This window comes from Procambarus clarkii, chromosome 26, assembly GCF_040958095.1.
Source record: "Procambarus clarkii isolate CNS0578487 chromosome 26, FALCON_Pclarkii_2.0, whole genome shotgun sequence".
In the NCBI taxonomy this organism is placed as follows: domain Eukaryota; kingdom Metazoa; phylum Arthropoda; class Malacostraca; order Decapoda; family Cambaridae; genus Procambarus; species Procambarus clarkii.
In genome coordinates this window covers 16320686-16336783 of record NC_091175.1, presented here as the reverse complement: position 1 = coordinate 16336783, position 16098 = coordinate 16320686, and the positions used below count along the sequence as shown (strand labels likewise).

Genomic DNA, 16098 nt, shown 5'->3' with positions numbered 1-16098 from the left:
AGGTTCCAGCACGTACATAGGTGTGTGTTTGTGTGTGTGTGTGTGCGTCTGTGTGTGTGTGTGTGTGTGTGTACTCACCTAGTTGTGCTTGCGGGGGTTGAGCTCTGGCTCTTTGGTCCCGACTCTCAACTGTCAATCAACTAATGAACAGGTCTCGAGCCTACTAGACTCTATCATATCTGCACTTGAAGCTATGTATGGAGTCAGCCTCCACCACATCACTTCCAAATGCATTCCATTTGTCTACTATGACACTGAAAAAATTCTTTCTCGCGTCTCTATGACTCATTTGGGCACTCAATTTCCACCTGTGTCCCCTAGTGCGTGAGCCTCTTGTGGTAAATAGTTCATCTTTATCTGCCCTATCAATTCCTCTGAAAATCTTGTATGTGGTGATCATGTCCCCTCTAACTCTTCTGTCTCTCAGTGACGTGAAGTTTAATTCCCGTAATCTCTCCTCGTAGCTCATACTCCTCAATTCGGGTACTAGTCTGATGGCAAACCTGTGAACCTTTTCCAGTTAAGTCTTATGCTTGACTAGATATGAACTCCATGGTGGAGCCGTATATTTCAGGATTGGTCTGACATATGTGGTATACAAAGTTCTGAAAGATCCCTTACACAAATTTCTAAAGGTCGTTCTTATGTTAGCCAACCTGGCATATGCCGCTGATGTTATCCTCTTGATATGAGTTTCAGGGGACAGGTCTGGCGTGATATCAACCCCCCAGGTCTTTCTCTCTCTCTCTCTCTCTCTCTCTGACTCTTGAAGTATTTCATCTCACAAATGATACCTTGTATCTGGCCTCCTGCTCCCTACATTTATATTCATTACATTGCATTTGCTTGGGTTAAATTCTAACAACCATTTGTTCGACAATTCCTGCAGCTTGTCCAGGTCTTCTTGAAGCCTCAAGCTGTCCTCCTCTGTCTTAATAATTCTCATAATTTTGGCGTCGTCAGCGTAACATTCAGAGGAATGACTCAATACCCTCTGGGAGATGATTTTCGTGTATCAGAGTTCCGATATTTCCGATATTTTGAAAACTGTAGGGAGGGGGGGTAAAATTTGACCCATCGCCGTTTTCACTAATTGCCATATTTTCGGTATAATAAGTCGTAACTTATAACTCCAAATATGTGCAGTGAGCTAGAATTCGGCTCAAAAATAACGCTCATGAGTCAGAAAGTTTACTGCAAAACATCAAATTATACCCAACTCCTGCACATATTTGGAGTTGCAAATTACGACTTGTCATACCGAAAATATGGCAAATTAGTACTCACCTAATTGGTGAGTGAGCCAGAAAGTGAACTTCACCTAGTGAAAACGTCGATGTGTCAAATTTTACCCCAACCCCCCTACAGTTTTCAAAACATGGAAATGTGACTCATGAGCGTATATTTTTGAGCCGAATTCTTGCTCGCTGCACATATTTGGAGTTGCAAATTACGAGTTGTTATACCGAAAATATGGCAATTAGTGAAAACGGCGATGGAGCAAATTTTACCCAAACCCCCCACAGTTTTCAAAATGTCGGAAATATCGGAAATCTGGCTCATGAGCGTCATTTTTGAGCCGAATTCTGGCTCACTGCACATATTTGTAGTTGCAAATTGCAACTTGATATACCGAAAATATGGCAATTAGTGAAAACGGCGATGGGGCAAATTTTACCCAAACTCCCCTAGTTTTCAAAATATCAGAAATCTAATTCATGAGCGTTATTTATGAGCCGGTTTCTGGCTCACTGCACATATTTGGAGATTCAAATTACGAATTGTTATACTGAAAATATTTGCTTTTCTATTATATCAGCTCTGCAGTAAAGCCTCACTGAACAGTATTGCATAATATTACGCCAGTTGCTCTCATTTCAATCATCTTTATAAGACGCATGATTAAAGAGCTTTCAGTCCCGTCATCAAATGGCATGATTTTCGTGACATTCGCTCTCTACATGAAAATCTCGCATGACACTTTGTCAAAGAATACCTGCACATGACACCTTTTGCGTGACTTGTTCTCACGATAAATTCTCATGATATGGGTCCTCACGAAACACACTGACATGACACGAGCTCTCACACGACATCACCCCACAACACGAGACTCGCCACTCAATGTTACACTTTCATCATGTGAAGCCATTCTAGCACTTTTGTCATCCTCTTTTCAAATACTGCCTGCTGATGACGCCCTCTGTAAAGGTCCCTCCCCAGTGACTCGAGGTAAACAAATCCACAAGGGCCGTGATGAGGGTTTGAACCTACTCCAGGGATGATCCCAGACACGCTTAGTCAACTGTGCCGTGACATGGTAAAAGAATTGCAACAAGAATTGAGGGAGTGCTACTGCCCTCACACCGATCATGCAGCCTCTCCGAGACACAAACCAGAGTTTCACACAATTATCCCCATGCACCCAGCTCTGTCAACCAGATATTCTACGTCTACGCTCTTACTTCAATACCCACACAAATCACAAAAACGTGATATAGCAAATGGATAAATCCACAAAGGCCGTGATGAGGGTTCGAACCTCGTGATTCTCGTGAGGGCAGTAGCACTCCAGGTTACAATTCTTTTAACTATGTCGTGGCACAGTTATGTCGTGCTGGTAATCAACAATCAACAGCTAATTAATGCACAACTATATTCTACCCACCTCAAGACTCCGTTCCAATATAGAAGCATCAAGAAATATGGACCAATAGGCTTTCTACAATCACTTCCATTTCAATACCCATTGTTTCGTGTTCTGTCTTGTGTTGATGAAATTAATACCCTATTAATGCCACCTCTTGTTCTGTCTTGTGTTGATGAAATTAATACCCTATTAATGCCACCTCACCCCATCCACCTCACTCAAATGTAGATATAAACAAAAACGGAGATGTGTAAGTTCTATTCAGTTGTGTATTTGTAAACTAAAGTCTTTGAAAATGTAATAAGTTTTACGAAACGCGCTCGTGTCGCGTCAGACTAGAAATAAAAATGAATTTTGGAGAATTGATTTTTGAATTACCTCCAACAGTGAAAAGAAATGTACGAAAGATTGAGAAAATTCGTGTTAGAATTATTAATCTTACTTTTTCGGTCATATTTAATAATATATATATATATATATATATATATATATATATATATATATATATATATATATATATATATATATATATATATATATATATATGTTATGCATTTGATGGTTACAAGATATACAAGGGTAGATACAAAAATAATAATGCAAAAAGGTGCTTAAAGGTTATGGATCTCTTGAAAAACACAACAATGGGAAACATTGATGAATGTCACAGACGGGTTCGATCATTGTTGCAAGTCAAACACTTCTTCGAATTCCTCTGAAGTTGGACTAGTGCCCAAGACGCAACAGGCATTTCCCCTCTGAATCGCAACACTGAGGCGCTGGAACAAGAAACTTTTTGCTCTCTGGTCTTTTGTAGCGCTGATCAATTTGTCCCCCAATTCCTTCAGGAACTTCATATATATATATATATATATATATATATATATATATATATATATATATATATATATATATATATATATATATATATATATATATATAGATATATATATATATTAATGTCTGTAAATCACGAAAATTAACACGTGATGAAATATTTAACAGTGTCTGACCACGGAGGAAGAATTGAAACAGGAATTTCCTTAAGTACTTTCGTATATTAATACATCTTCAGAAGAAATGATTTTGAAAGTCATTCGTTCTGAAGATGTAGTAATATACGATAGTACTTAAGGAAATTCCTGTTTCAATTCTTCCTCCGTGGTCTGAAACTGATATATATATATTAATATATATGAGACAATTTGCGTATATTATATATGGGGTACATATACGTTGAGGGGGCTTCTTTCTAGTATTGGACTATATCTGGAGCTGAAGTCCTCCTATTGGTTGGTCAGTAAGGTATTGTGACTTTAATACCCTTCCAGCTGCTGACAGACCTGAAGCCCAACATCAAACCTCGCTACACTGGAGCCTCGGTTAAATCTGCAGGCTATGTAATGTGAGCGTCAGCCTTGTTCGCTGTCAACAAAATTATTAATTGTCCATCAGAATGAACTCATCGTGGGACATAAATGCATTTTTACACATCAGTTTCTTTTTGTCGTTTTTGAAAGTTAGAATTGCGTCTTTTTTCTTAAATGTATATAAACAAGAAATTTTTAGATTAAAATACCTTAAATCTATATAGATTTAAGAAAATATTTTCTTAAATCTTTTCATATCTATAGCGATTTTGACCGTGTATATTCCTTATTAGGTCAAGGTAAAGCAGAGGCCAATATTGTTTATTACTTATTGTCTATAGCCATTGATTTACAAAACACTGGGCTTGTTTAATAACGGTGGGAGGGCTAAGAACATAAGAATAAAGTTAACTGCAGAAAGCCTATTGGCCCATACGAGGTTCTATCTATAATCACCCAATCCCACTCATATATATGTCCAACCCACTCTTGAAACAATCAAGGGATCCCAACACCACGTTACGCGGTAATTGGTTCCTCAAATCAACTACCCTGTTACCGAACCGGTATTTACCCAGGTCTTTCATAAATCTAAACTTATCTAATATATACCCATTGTTTCGTGTTCTGTCTTGTGTTGATACTTTTAATACTCTATTAATATCCCTTCTTTCTTATGTCCAGTCATCTACGTGTACACCTCTATCATGTTACCAATAAGTCTTACGCCTTTCTAGAGAATGTAATTTAAGCTTTATCAATCTTTCTTTATATGACAGGTTTCTAATTGGGGAATTTTAACTTTGTCATGCTAAGTGGACGCGTTCTAGTGTATTTATATCTATAGTACGGCGACCAAACTGAACTGCATAATCTAAGTGGGGCCTAACCAGAGCAAGATATTGCTGAAGAACAACACCAGGTGTCTTCTTAATAACGCTACGATTAATAAATCCTAAGATTACCAGTGTACATAACATATATTGTGGGGACCCATAGCCTCGGAGAAGAAAATAAAAAGTATTCAGAGGAGACCTTGTGGTTTCTCACTGAACACTAATATTATCTTCTCCTATCACCCCCATTCTTTTGTATGTACACATATACATTTACTTTATTTGAACTTGTATTTGTAGCATGTATTTGTATACGTTTGTCTATAATTTTTCTTTTTAATCCTATGCCGAACTCTGTCACTTTGCTCTCCATGACTTGCTTTTCTTTTCCTTACCTGAACTTCTCCTGTTCTGCTTCCCTCCCTCTCCCACTTACCTAAATTCCTAATCCATCCCCTTGCTTACCTCTCTTCATCTGCCACTTCCCTGTTAATTTCTATATTTCCAATTTCCTCTCTCCCTCTCCCACTTGCTTGCTTCCTTCTCTCCTCCCATCTCTCTGCTTACCTCCCTTCCTCTCCCAGTTTCATTCTCTCTTCCTTCCCGCTGCTATCTCTCCCACATTCATCCCTGAGATTAAGTCTGTGCGACTTAAGTTGGTGGCTTCGGCACATTACCATACCTTCTGGTCATTTAGCCAGAGCCGGTGAAGGATGCATTCCCCCCTCCCTGTTCCTCACGCCGCTTCCCCCTTCCCCACCCCCCATCCCCCTCCCCATGGCACCTCCCCACTCTCCTTCCTCACGCCTCCCCACGCCCTTTTAATTATCCGCCTCCCGCGCCTTCCTAACACCACGCTTGCATTAATGATCAGGGACGGCAGGAGAAGCAGTGGGTGGAGGCGGGATAGTGAATGGGGGATAAAAGGAAGGGAATGTGAAGTAATGGGATTAGAAATAAAGGAAATAAAGAGAAGGTGAAAAGTAGGAGATTGGGGGGGGGGAGAAAATGGAAAGTATTGGTGGAAACAGCGAGAGAAATCAAGAGAAAGGGGAACAGTGAAAAATTTGGGAACTGTAGTAAACCGAGTGACAGCAGCAGCACCCCGTCAAGAGATGGTAGCAGCACCCCCATCAAAATGACGGCAGCAGCATCATCTGCCGTCTTCTCCCGTCAATGAGCCGGCAGCAGCATCCCGTCACAAAACTGGCAATTAATCGGGCAATCGCACCCCACCAAGATTAATTTCTGTAATCAATTCCACCCAGAGTCAGTCCCAGTCTTCGTCTAAAAGTCTCAAGCGAGTAAAGCCGTATCCAAGTTTCAGACTTAACCAGTCAGGAGCAAACAGGATGCGAGGCGCGTGATACATCTCTCAAGATTCGGTCCGAGCAACTCTTGCGGAGGTAAACGCCAGGTCTTATGAATTAGGATGTCTACAGGTCTAGAGGGAATGTACGGTGGGTGTCGAGGTGTACTACACGAAGCAAGATTCCCAGTGAACACAACGTAACCAAACGGTTGTACCTGTGTTGTGTGTGTGTGTGTGTGTGTGTGTGTGTGTGTGTGTGTGTGTGTGTGTGTGTGTGTGTGTGTGTGTGTGTGTGTGTGTGTTTGTGTGTGTGTTTGGCGAAGGGGGTGTCGGGTGTACTACACGAAGCAAGATTCCCAGTGAACACAACGTAACCAAACGGTTGTACCTGTGTTGTGTGTGTGTGTGTGTGTGTGTGTGTGTGTGTGTGTGTGTGTGTGTGTGTGTGTGTGTGTGTGTGTGTGTGTGTGTGTGTGTGTGTGTTTGGCGAAGTCGAGCTTTCCGCCAGGGATTGGTGATTACAGCATTTATCGTTCATGGTAATGCATTATTTCTCCGTTGAGATGAGGATGAGGGGTTCAGCGCCAGCGTTGGCTCTTGCTAGATCTGGGTTCGATTCCCGATGGCCCAAGTAGCTGGATACCATTTTTTCACTGCGTTCTCACATCAATGAACTCGTATTGTATGCAAGTGTTTATATTAATGCAATTTACTGTTGTAAATGTCGCATAACGTAAACTATGCTAGGAAAATTACCCCCTCCTACACACTTCACAATTATAAACAGTGTAAAAAAATGTACTCTGTTATATACACTCATTTCTGGTATATGCTAATATATTCCCTAATAAGCTCTTAAATTCAGTAACCTGCTTTGCTAAGTGAATATTGAGTATCATCAATTACTCATGGGAATCTGTAACTGTTCATCACAGCCAACACGATAAAAATGGAATAGCTCTGTAATCCCTCCATCACCGCCTATTCAACAGAACTCTGGTTGCTCTGTAATCCCTCCATCGTCACCCACACAACAGAACTCTGGTGCCTTTGTAATCCCTCCATCGTCACCCACCCAACAGAACTCTGGTGCCTTTGTAATCCCTCCATCACCGCCCACCCAACAGAACTCTGGTGGCTCTGTAATCCCTCCATCGTCACCCACACAACAGAACTCTGGTGCCTCTGTAATCCCTCTATCACCGCCCATCCAACAGAACTCTGGTGGCTCTGTAATCCCTCAATCGTCACCCACACAACAGAACTCTGGTGGCTCTGTAATCCCTCCGTCACCGCCCATCCAACAGAACTCTGGTGGCTCTGTAATCCCTCCATCGTCACCCATACAACAGAACTCTGGTGGCTCTGTAATCCCTCCATCACCGCCCATCTAACAGAACTCTGGTGGCTCTGTAATCCCTCCATCGTCACCCATCCAACAGAACTCTGGTGGCTCTGTAATCCCTCCATCGTCACCCATCCAACAGAACTCTGGTGGCTCTGTAATCCCTCCATCGTCACCCACACAAGAGAACTCTGGTGGCTCTGTAATCCCTCCATCGTCGCCTACCTGGGAAAAATCGTGTGTATAATAAATGACTAAACTAAATAAAAAGAGCTTTCTCTGCACGCAACTGCAGCGTCTTTCTCAACGTTTCGTAAACTCGGAGAAATATTTTATGATACAGAATTTTATTGTCTTTCTGCCTACCTGTTTATCGTCGTCGCCTCCTTCCACTTTTTGTCGTCTCTACTCCTCATTGACCGTCGTCGTCTCCACTCGCATGTTTTAATAGTCATTATCATACTCATTTACTGTGGTTTGGACTAATAAGTGAAGAGGAACCCTTCTTGTCGTAATTAGTCTCACATCACAAGACTTTATATGCAAACCTAACTCAGGTTTAATTATGTCTCTCGGTCTCATTTGTATGCATCTTTATCATCCTTTGTGATAACTACCTTCCAACCAATTAGCTTGAATTCATAATTCACCAGTTGGTTTCATAATTGTTTACTCGTGTTCATAACTGTTTAAACGTTTTTAAAAATTTTGACATGCACTTTGATTTCTTCATTTATATTTTGAATTCTTCACTCCTTTTCATAAATCTTTACTGGATTTCATAATTCTTCATGCACATATACGCGCAGGGTATGCGTATACACTCATTAAAGTCGATGCGTGAAGTTTTTTGTCAGGAATATGTGAACACAGTGTATAAGCCAGCACATTCTCCCAGCCTGTCCTCATCAACAAAGGCCAAATACTCGTTAATCCAGCCACCAAACCCTCTGCTTATGAATGAAAAACGGTTTACATAGGACTCACAGCTGCTGACGTATTTACCTTTCTCCAGCAGTGCTTTGCTGGCGATCTCTGCTCGAATCGCGTCTGCAAATGCATCACTTACGCACTACAAACACAAATACTCGCCAGCAGAACCTAAATATCTAACCTACGTCTAACTATACATTGAATTTTGTTAAATAATTTGTGTGTAACATTTTTATTAAACTGTTAAAAATTGATAAATGTGTGTTGGGGGACGGCCGCTACTCTAACGAGCCTGAGGACGGGTTGATTCTCAACTCAGAAAGCCTGGTCTAAGTCTTGTTGATAGCCTTGCAAGTTCTTAGGTTCGTACTTTCCTCTTAGACGTGACAGCAAAGGAATCCGCCCCACCCCCTCCCTCTCTCTCTCTCTCTCTCTCTCTCTCTCTCTCTCTCTCTCTCTCTCTCTCTCTCTCTCTCTCTCTCTCTCTCTCTCTCTCTCTCTCTCTCTCTCTCTCTCTCTTTCTCTCATTCAATTTCTCTTACGCTCACTCCCCCCCCCCTCTCTCTTTTTCTCACTTTGACTATTATTCTCACTCGCACTATTTCTCTCCTTCCTCCCTCCCTCCCTCTCTAACACTCATTTCTGTCTCCCTCCCTCCCTCTCTAACACTCATTTCTGTCTCCCTCCCTTCCTCTCTCCCTTCCTCTCTCCGTCCCTTCACATAAACCGTCGTGCAAGAGTTTAAAGTATACCAGGACAAAACTGATGGTTCAGCAGAATGGGGGAACTGACCTGAGTATGCCTTGAGTCCTTCTTGTGGGAGTGTCTGGAGTGGGAGACAAAGATGCGGTGGTCGCTTGTATACTGCATCTCGCTGATAGCCAAGAGTTGCATATCTTTCCGTCTGAGCCAAGATACTCTCTGTGGAAGAAGATACAAGGAAAATCGATTTTTTGTCCCCCGGTGCACAAGACCTGTCGTTTCATGAAGAAAATGGAATGTTGTCTGCGTCATCTTGTTGGAGTCATTGATAATTAATAAACTGTGTGGAAGTTATTTGTGCAGCCTCTGCCTGAGCGTTGGTCTCTGGTCCTACCTGAGCGAAAAGCGGGTCTGTTTACAGCTGCCGTAGCGTTCAGTTTTCTCCGTCCTCTGCAATTTATCTCTGTTATATCATCTTATCGGTATTGCACGTGGTATCCTATTGTTCACGTGTGTGTGTGTGTGTCCATGCGCGCATCCGTTAATAGTTCTACTGTACATTTAATAACTTGTACAATTTTGTTGATATTAGTTATAGTGCATTAGAAAATTAACATTCATAAATTTCAACCTGTTGTGTTGCTGTCCTGCTTGCAGTATGTATTGTCAAAGCATAGAGGTATACGTGCATCTGTTAATTATTGAATAGCCACTGTATTCCGTGTATTCTACACATATCTACATTGACCTTTTGTCAGAGAAGCTGAGCTACCAGAATCGAGAATATTTTTGTCATGCAGTGATTATTAACTCTAGTATTTCTAGTGTTGAAAAAGGTTCCCTATGTACGCTCTAGTATTGTCCTACACATCTAGTAGCAAAGGTAAACCTATATTAGAGTCCTAGACAGAAAGGGACAATTGGGTACTGTTGTTTAGAGTAATTGTGGACCTGGTTGTAAACCCATTGGCAAAACATGTTCCAGGACATATAATGCGGTAACTCTTATTTCCTCTGTTAAGGATAGATCTAAGTTTTGTTAACGAGAGTCAGTCATATTCTCTTGGAATGTAAAAATTAACAAAAGTTAATTAAGAGAGAAAGATTTGTCTGCATAAGATTTTATATATATTTCCTCAAGTGGATCTTCCTGCATTCATCATTAGACAACACTGGAGAATATGCGTAATAACTTAAAACTGCTTTCCTCTTAGAGTTTAATAAATTGTGTGAGCTATGGATTTGTGTGCATTTGTGTATATTTTTTTCTTTTGTGTGTATTCACCTAGTTGTGCTTGCGGGGGCTGAGCTCTGCTTTTTCAGCCCACCTCTCAACTGTCAATCAACTATTTACTAACTATTTTCCCTTCACCCCACACCACACACACACACACACACACCAGGAAACAGCCCGTGACAGCTGACTAACTCCTAGGTACCTATTTACTGCAAGGTAACAGGGGCATCAGGGTGGAAGAAACTCTGCCCATTGTTTCTCGCCGGCGCCGGGAATCGAACCCGGGACCACAGGATTACGCGTCCAGCGCGCTGTCCAGTCAGCCACCGGGCCCCTAACAGCTGTGTGTGTGTGTGATAGGTTTACTAGTGTTTATTTACTTGTCAGACTATGTTTAGATATATATTTGCAAGTTGTTGGTGTGTAAGTTGGTTCCAAGGGTTGTCATAGCCAGGGGGGTGGTAATGGGGGACGAGCTCCCATTACCTATAAAAAGCTCCCGTACGGCATGCGTCTCAAATAGCCTCTGACAACCAAGTCCAGCTCCTGGCCTGCACGGGTGGCTTAGTCTCTAAGTCCGGCGGAACTGCTTTTACTGACAGGAGAAGGGGCGCGGGCGTGCTTCTGGTGCCTTAAAACCAGTTGCTCTGGGTAGATGCGATTCGTTAGCCTGGGAAGGCAGCCCATCTAGGGGAAGAAAAGCCCTGATCTTAAACCTCCACTGCCTTGCGGCCATACCCCTTTTTCGGGGAAAGGCTTCAGGAGTCAACCTCGAGGAAAAATCCGGAGTTGGAGCCCCTAAGGCAGTGCGTTGTCGATTTCGATCTCGCTCTGGCAGCTCCTGCGACGGTGCTGGAACCATGTGTATTGGTATTTGCCTTTCCATTGGATAATTTCAGCAACGTGGAGAGGGGGGACCTGCTGCCTGAGTAACAACTTCTCCTCCATATCGATCTACCCAGGCTTTGCACCCTGGATGCCCATACTACTAGTGTGCGAGTGTCTGCGCACATATGCAAACAATTTCTTCCTTTATGCAAATACAAAATATAGACAAATAAAAAAGAAAAAGTCTTTTTTAAATATTATTTATTTAAATGAAGCTCTTATTAAAGTTAAAATAAAGAGGAACTTCAGAGATGGAGCGTAATTATATTAATAAGATGAGCATACAAGAAGTAGAAGCCTGTTAAGGGGAATGATAAGGAGTATGGTAAGATAAGGTAAAAGGAAGAGGCTGTAAAGACAAGGTACTCGGAAAGAGGAGGTGCTAGGAAAAAGCAGCATCTATAAAGATAAGAACTCAGAAAGAGGAGCATTTTAAGATGAGGTTCTTGGAAAGAGCAGCATTTTAAGGTAATGAACATAAGCAGAGGATATTCTCAAACGTTTCTGTGTATTATGCAAGGTTTGCTCCTTCACTCAATGACTAAAATTTCCATAATTCATCCCCCGGAGATTAGTGTAAATATTAGTTGAATTACCCTCATAGACTGAAGTGTAAACACAAAATGAAATGAGGGACGTGAGCCAAAGCGTCAGAGCCAGAAAGGAAAAGGCGAGCCTAAGGAGCTGCAGCACAACCATCAAGTACATTTAACTTACAAGAGAACCTAACCTCTCAAGGAGTCTTCAAGGATCCTTAACTTCTTCAGGAGCCTCCAAGAGATCCTAACTTCTCCAAGAGATCTTAACTTCCCAGGAACCTCGAAGATATTCTAACTTCTCCAGGAGCTTCGAAGAGATCCTAACTCGAAGAGATTCTCTAGGAGCTTTGAAGAGATGCTAACTTCTTCACGCGCTTCGAAGAGATCCTAACTTCTCCAGTAGCCTCCAAGAGATCCTAACTTCACCAGGAGCCTCGACGAGATCCTAACTTCTCCAGGAGCCTGTAAGAGATCCTAACGTCACCAGGAGACTCCAAGAGATCCTAACTTCCCAAGGATCCTCCTGGAGATCCTAACTTCACCAAGAGCCTCCAAGAGATCCTAACTTCTCCAGGAGCCTCAAAGAGATCTTAACTTTTCCAGGAGCTTCGAAGAGATCCTAACTTCCCCAAGAGCCTCCAAGAGACCACCGGATATAAAGAAAGGTTCATTAAAGACCTCCTCAGACAATCATAACTTCCATAGTCATTTGCAAAACTTTGATAAGAGGAACCCCCGCTGGCTTCTCGGGCCAGATGAACTTTGGATTGAGGGGAATTGCTCTCTTGATGGGCAGTGGGTTCTCAGACATAAAAGTTTAGCGAATGATGGAGTAGTGGTTATCGTTCCGGAGAGGCAGGGTAGTAGACCCGAGTTCGAATTTTTCACCTGGGAGGCATTGTGGTGACTCGCATTCGAATTTTTCACCTGGGAGGCTGTGTTAACACCCATGTAGGTGAACCTGGTATCCAGGTGATAACCGGGCTGTGTTACCACTTATTTAGGTGAAATCGTTTCCTGCTGATATCTGTTTTCCACCAGCTTCTCGTAAATTGAAAATCGGTTTTCAAATAAAAACAAAAGTGAGGAACTATGCTTTTCTATCTAGATAATTCTTGAAACCAGCACAATGATTGACAGTAAGTCAATTTCTAAACACTTATGACCTTTGTCAAGTTTGGCCTTTATCGAGACAAAATACAAAAATAAATTAAGTTTGTTTATAAGTTTGCTGAATATAAATTCTTCGTTTTCAGAGAATATAATCAGTAGGTAAATACCGGATTTAGGACATACCTAATGGATAAATAGATTAGTATAATTCAATGGATACAAATATTTTGTCCAGTACCTCTTGATAATTAAATTTCAGGTAAACGTGATCAATATTTACATTTAGCAGTGTCTTCATACGCCACGATTCGGTCAGCAACATTTTTCTCTTAATTATTCCAAATTATATTTGGTATAATGCAAATAGTGGCGAACAGAGGGCGTTAGTGTCAGGGTGACATTGATTGTGGTAACAATTTATTATTAAGGATAACATAAATTGATTTTTCATTCCACATCAGAATGGAGATTTTTTCCTACTTAAATTATTATTTTTATGATGCATAGCAAAGTGGAGATTAGACGTTGTGGGTGCTACAAAGGCTTCATCCAAGATGACTTAGCCAACCAGTTTCAAATGAGATTGTTTGATCATCCGTTACATTTAGAATAGTTCAGTAATTGTTTATTATATTATCTAGTGATCATATATCTACTTGCACGGATAAGAATAAAATGTTGAAGTAGGACAAGAGGACGAAGGTTCAAACTGGAAACACAAATGAATGAAAGAAATGTAAAGAAATATTCATATCCTTTAAGAGTGGTCAACCAGTGGAATGCACTGAAAGACTAGGTTGTGGAAGCCATCTCTTTCTACAACTTTAAGACCAGGATCGACAAAGATTTCGAACATCAGGATAGTAAACGAATATCCCCATAGGCACACCAAGACTAATAGACGGGGCAAAATAAGAGCTAGACTTTACTTAACCGAGAAAACTAATTCACAAGCACTACCACTGAGCCACCACTTACCCTCCGACACCACAATCATCACTACCACCCACCCACCGACACCACAGAATACTAACTCAGAATATGCTCAGAATACTAACGACCATACCTGCAGAATGCATATATAACGGTTTCATTTGTTTCAAGACCGTTGTATTTCTCCCCTGTGTAGAGTTTCACTCAGACATACCTGAGAGGAAAAATATTTGTGGATCAATATCATTTTCCTGGGGTCTTTGAGGAGGGGAGGAAAGCCGTGTGTGATCTCCAAGGACGAAACTCTTTCATTGTTATTTTTTGTGTGTGCTTTGCTCCTTTTGAGCAACGTATGCTGCTCAAAATCCTCTTTTTCCCTTCTCGTTCTCCTTTGCCAACTTGGATCTCCTTTCCAATAGTCTTCTCTACATGGGTCTTATTCAGCAGACGAAAATCCTACTTGGGGAAAACGTCATCCCAAAGAACCCTCTGCCGGGGGTTCCGATCCAGCTGAAGTGGAATTAAAGTCCATTTCATTTCAGAGTTTTTCTCGAACAAAGTACTCTTCACTTGATCCTGTTTCACGTGGAGTTTCTTAAACGAAGGCTAGAGGAACGTAGACTAACTCCAAGGCACAAATTTACTTGAAGGTGAAGAGAGACATCAGGTATAAGCAAACGTTGCTAAAGGTACCGTTCTTCCCAGGACTCGAACCCGGTTGTGAGCCATCTGCGCTGACCACTACTATATAGAGCATCACATGCTTGGACATGCTCAGTGCGAAGCAGTGCTAAACAGTGTCTCTAATTTAAAGGCTCAACATTGACTGAAAGAATTAACATTTAGTCTTTCAGAACATGTTCTCAAACAATGGTCGTATGGAGAATCTCTCTCAGCCATGTCAGCTAATTATTTAGATTCTTTACTAGCTTCAAGGCTATGTAAAGAAAGCTTTCTTTATTCACTAATCTCCCTGAAAAAAAGCTCAAAATTGGGTGGAAATTGAGCAAGCTTGAAAACCCCTCTAGACGCAAACTGTAAGCCAAGAAGTTTTTAAGATTACCGTCGATTATTGGTTAAGCTTACCGAGCCGTATACGTCGGAGGGGATGGGGCAGGCGAGCTTGGCGTCCTCCCCAGGCAAGACATTGACGTGACTGTTGTTGGCCACTGTCTCTCCCACACCGCCGCCCAACGCCCCGCCGCCCACCTCCACTTCCAGCTGCCCGGGGCCCACCACCCCATCTCCAGCCACCGCCACTAGCAGCGTCGCCACTGGAAACAGAGAAAATTCATTGAAAGTAGATTGCAAAAGATCACTTGGTTATTGTATAATATTTAATGTGGATATGTCAGAATCCTTGACCTACCATAAGTCAGTGTTTGATAAAATGGTCAGCAAAATATAGATACAAGGAATGGTAATTATAAGAAAAAAAATCAGAGATACTATAGAACGTGAAAATGATATATGGGTAGGAAGCTTGGATATGACAAAGTGAACTATAGATGTCCACCAAGTATTCGAACGCCAACTCTGCATGAAGCGAGGCCGTAACTCTACCAAACAATCCTAGTGGTCTCAATACATGTGAAAATATTTATTTAACGAAATCTCGAGAAAAACTATATGTAATATGCAACTGTTAAAGAAAATTGTCCAATATAATCGAAACTAGCAATCATCTTAAAGTATATTTATGTCTTGAAGAAATTGTTTTGTGTAGATTGTAAAACATGTTTCCTCTTCGACAATAATATTGTATCAGATAGCTATAAAATATCACCAATTTATTTTAGGTCCAAAAGATTCCTAACGCCCTATTTTGGTAACAAAAGAATTGAGGATTATTTTTGTGAACTCCCAGCAATAATCAAAATAATAATGCTAATAACAATAATAAATGGCAATTTGAAAGTTTTATAATGTAGGGAAGTCATTTAGAGATAAAAAGAAACGTATAAATTGCCAAGACTGAATATCTCATTGTCTGTAATTGGTCGTTTACGCTAATGAACATTATAAATATTGGGCTTGGCCATTTTAAATGTCATTGTTACGTCTAAATTAAAGGATTAGTCAACGTTTACAGTTCAACGAGGTGAGCATGGCGCAGTCGCTCCAAGAGAGGCGCACGCGCGCGTCATACTCAAATACATACTGTATATCCATACACACACGCATACGTGTACATTACACACACTCAGATATAGTAGATTGACGGTTGAGAGGCGGGACCA

The 16098-nt window shown here is 41.2% G+C and overlaps 1 protein-coding gene across 2 annotated transcripts in view; it reads right to left on the bottom strand.

Annotated features, from left to right (window-relative positions):
- LOC123756821 (limbic system-associated membrane protein) overlaps positions 1–16098 on the bottom strand; it is a 241354-nt gene that overhangs the window by 30005 nt on the left and 195251 nt on the right. For both annotated transcript variants that reach the window (XM_045740190.2, XM_045740191.2), the window contains exons 3-4: positions 14945–15132; positions 9239–9367 (exon numbers count right to left, since the gene is read on the bottom strand). In XM_045740190.2, coding sequence (XP_045596146.1) covers positions 9239–9367; positions 14945–15132 — 317 coding nt within the window. The remainder of the gene's footprint in view (positions 1–9238; positions 9368–14944; positions 15133–16098) is intronic.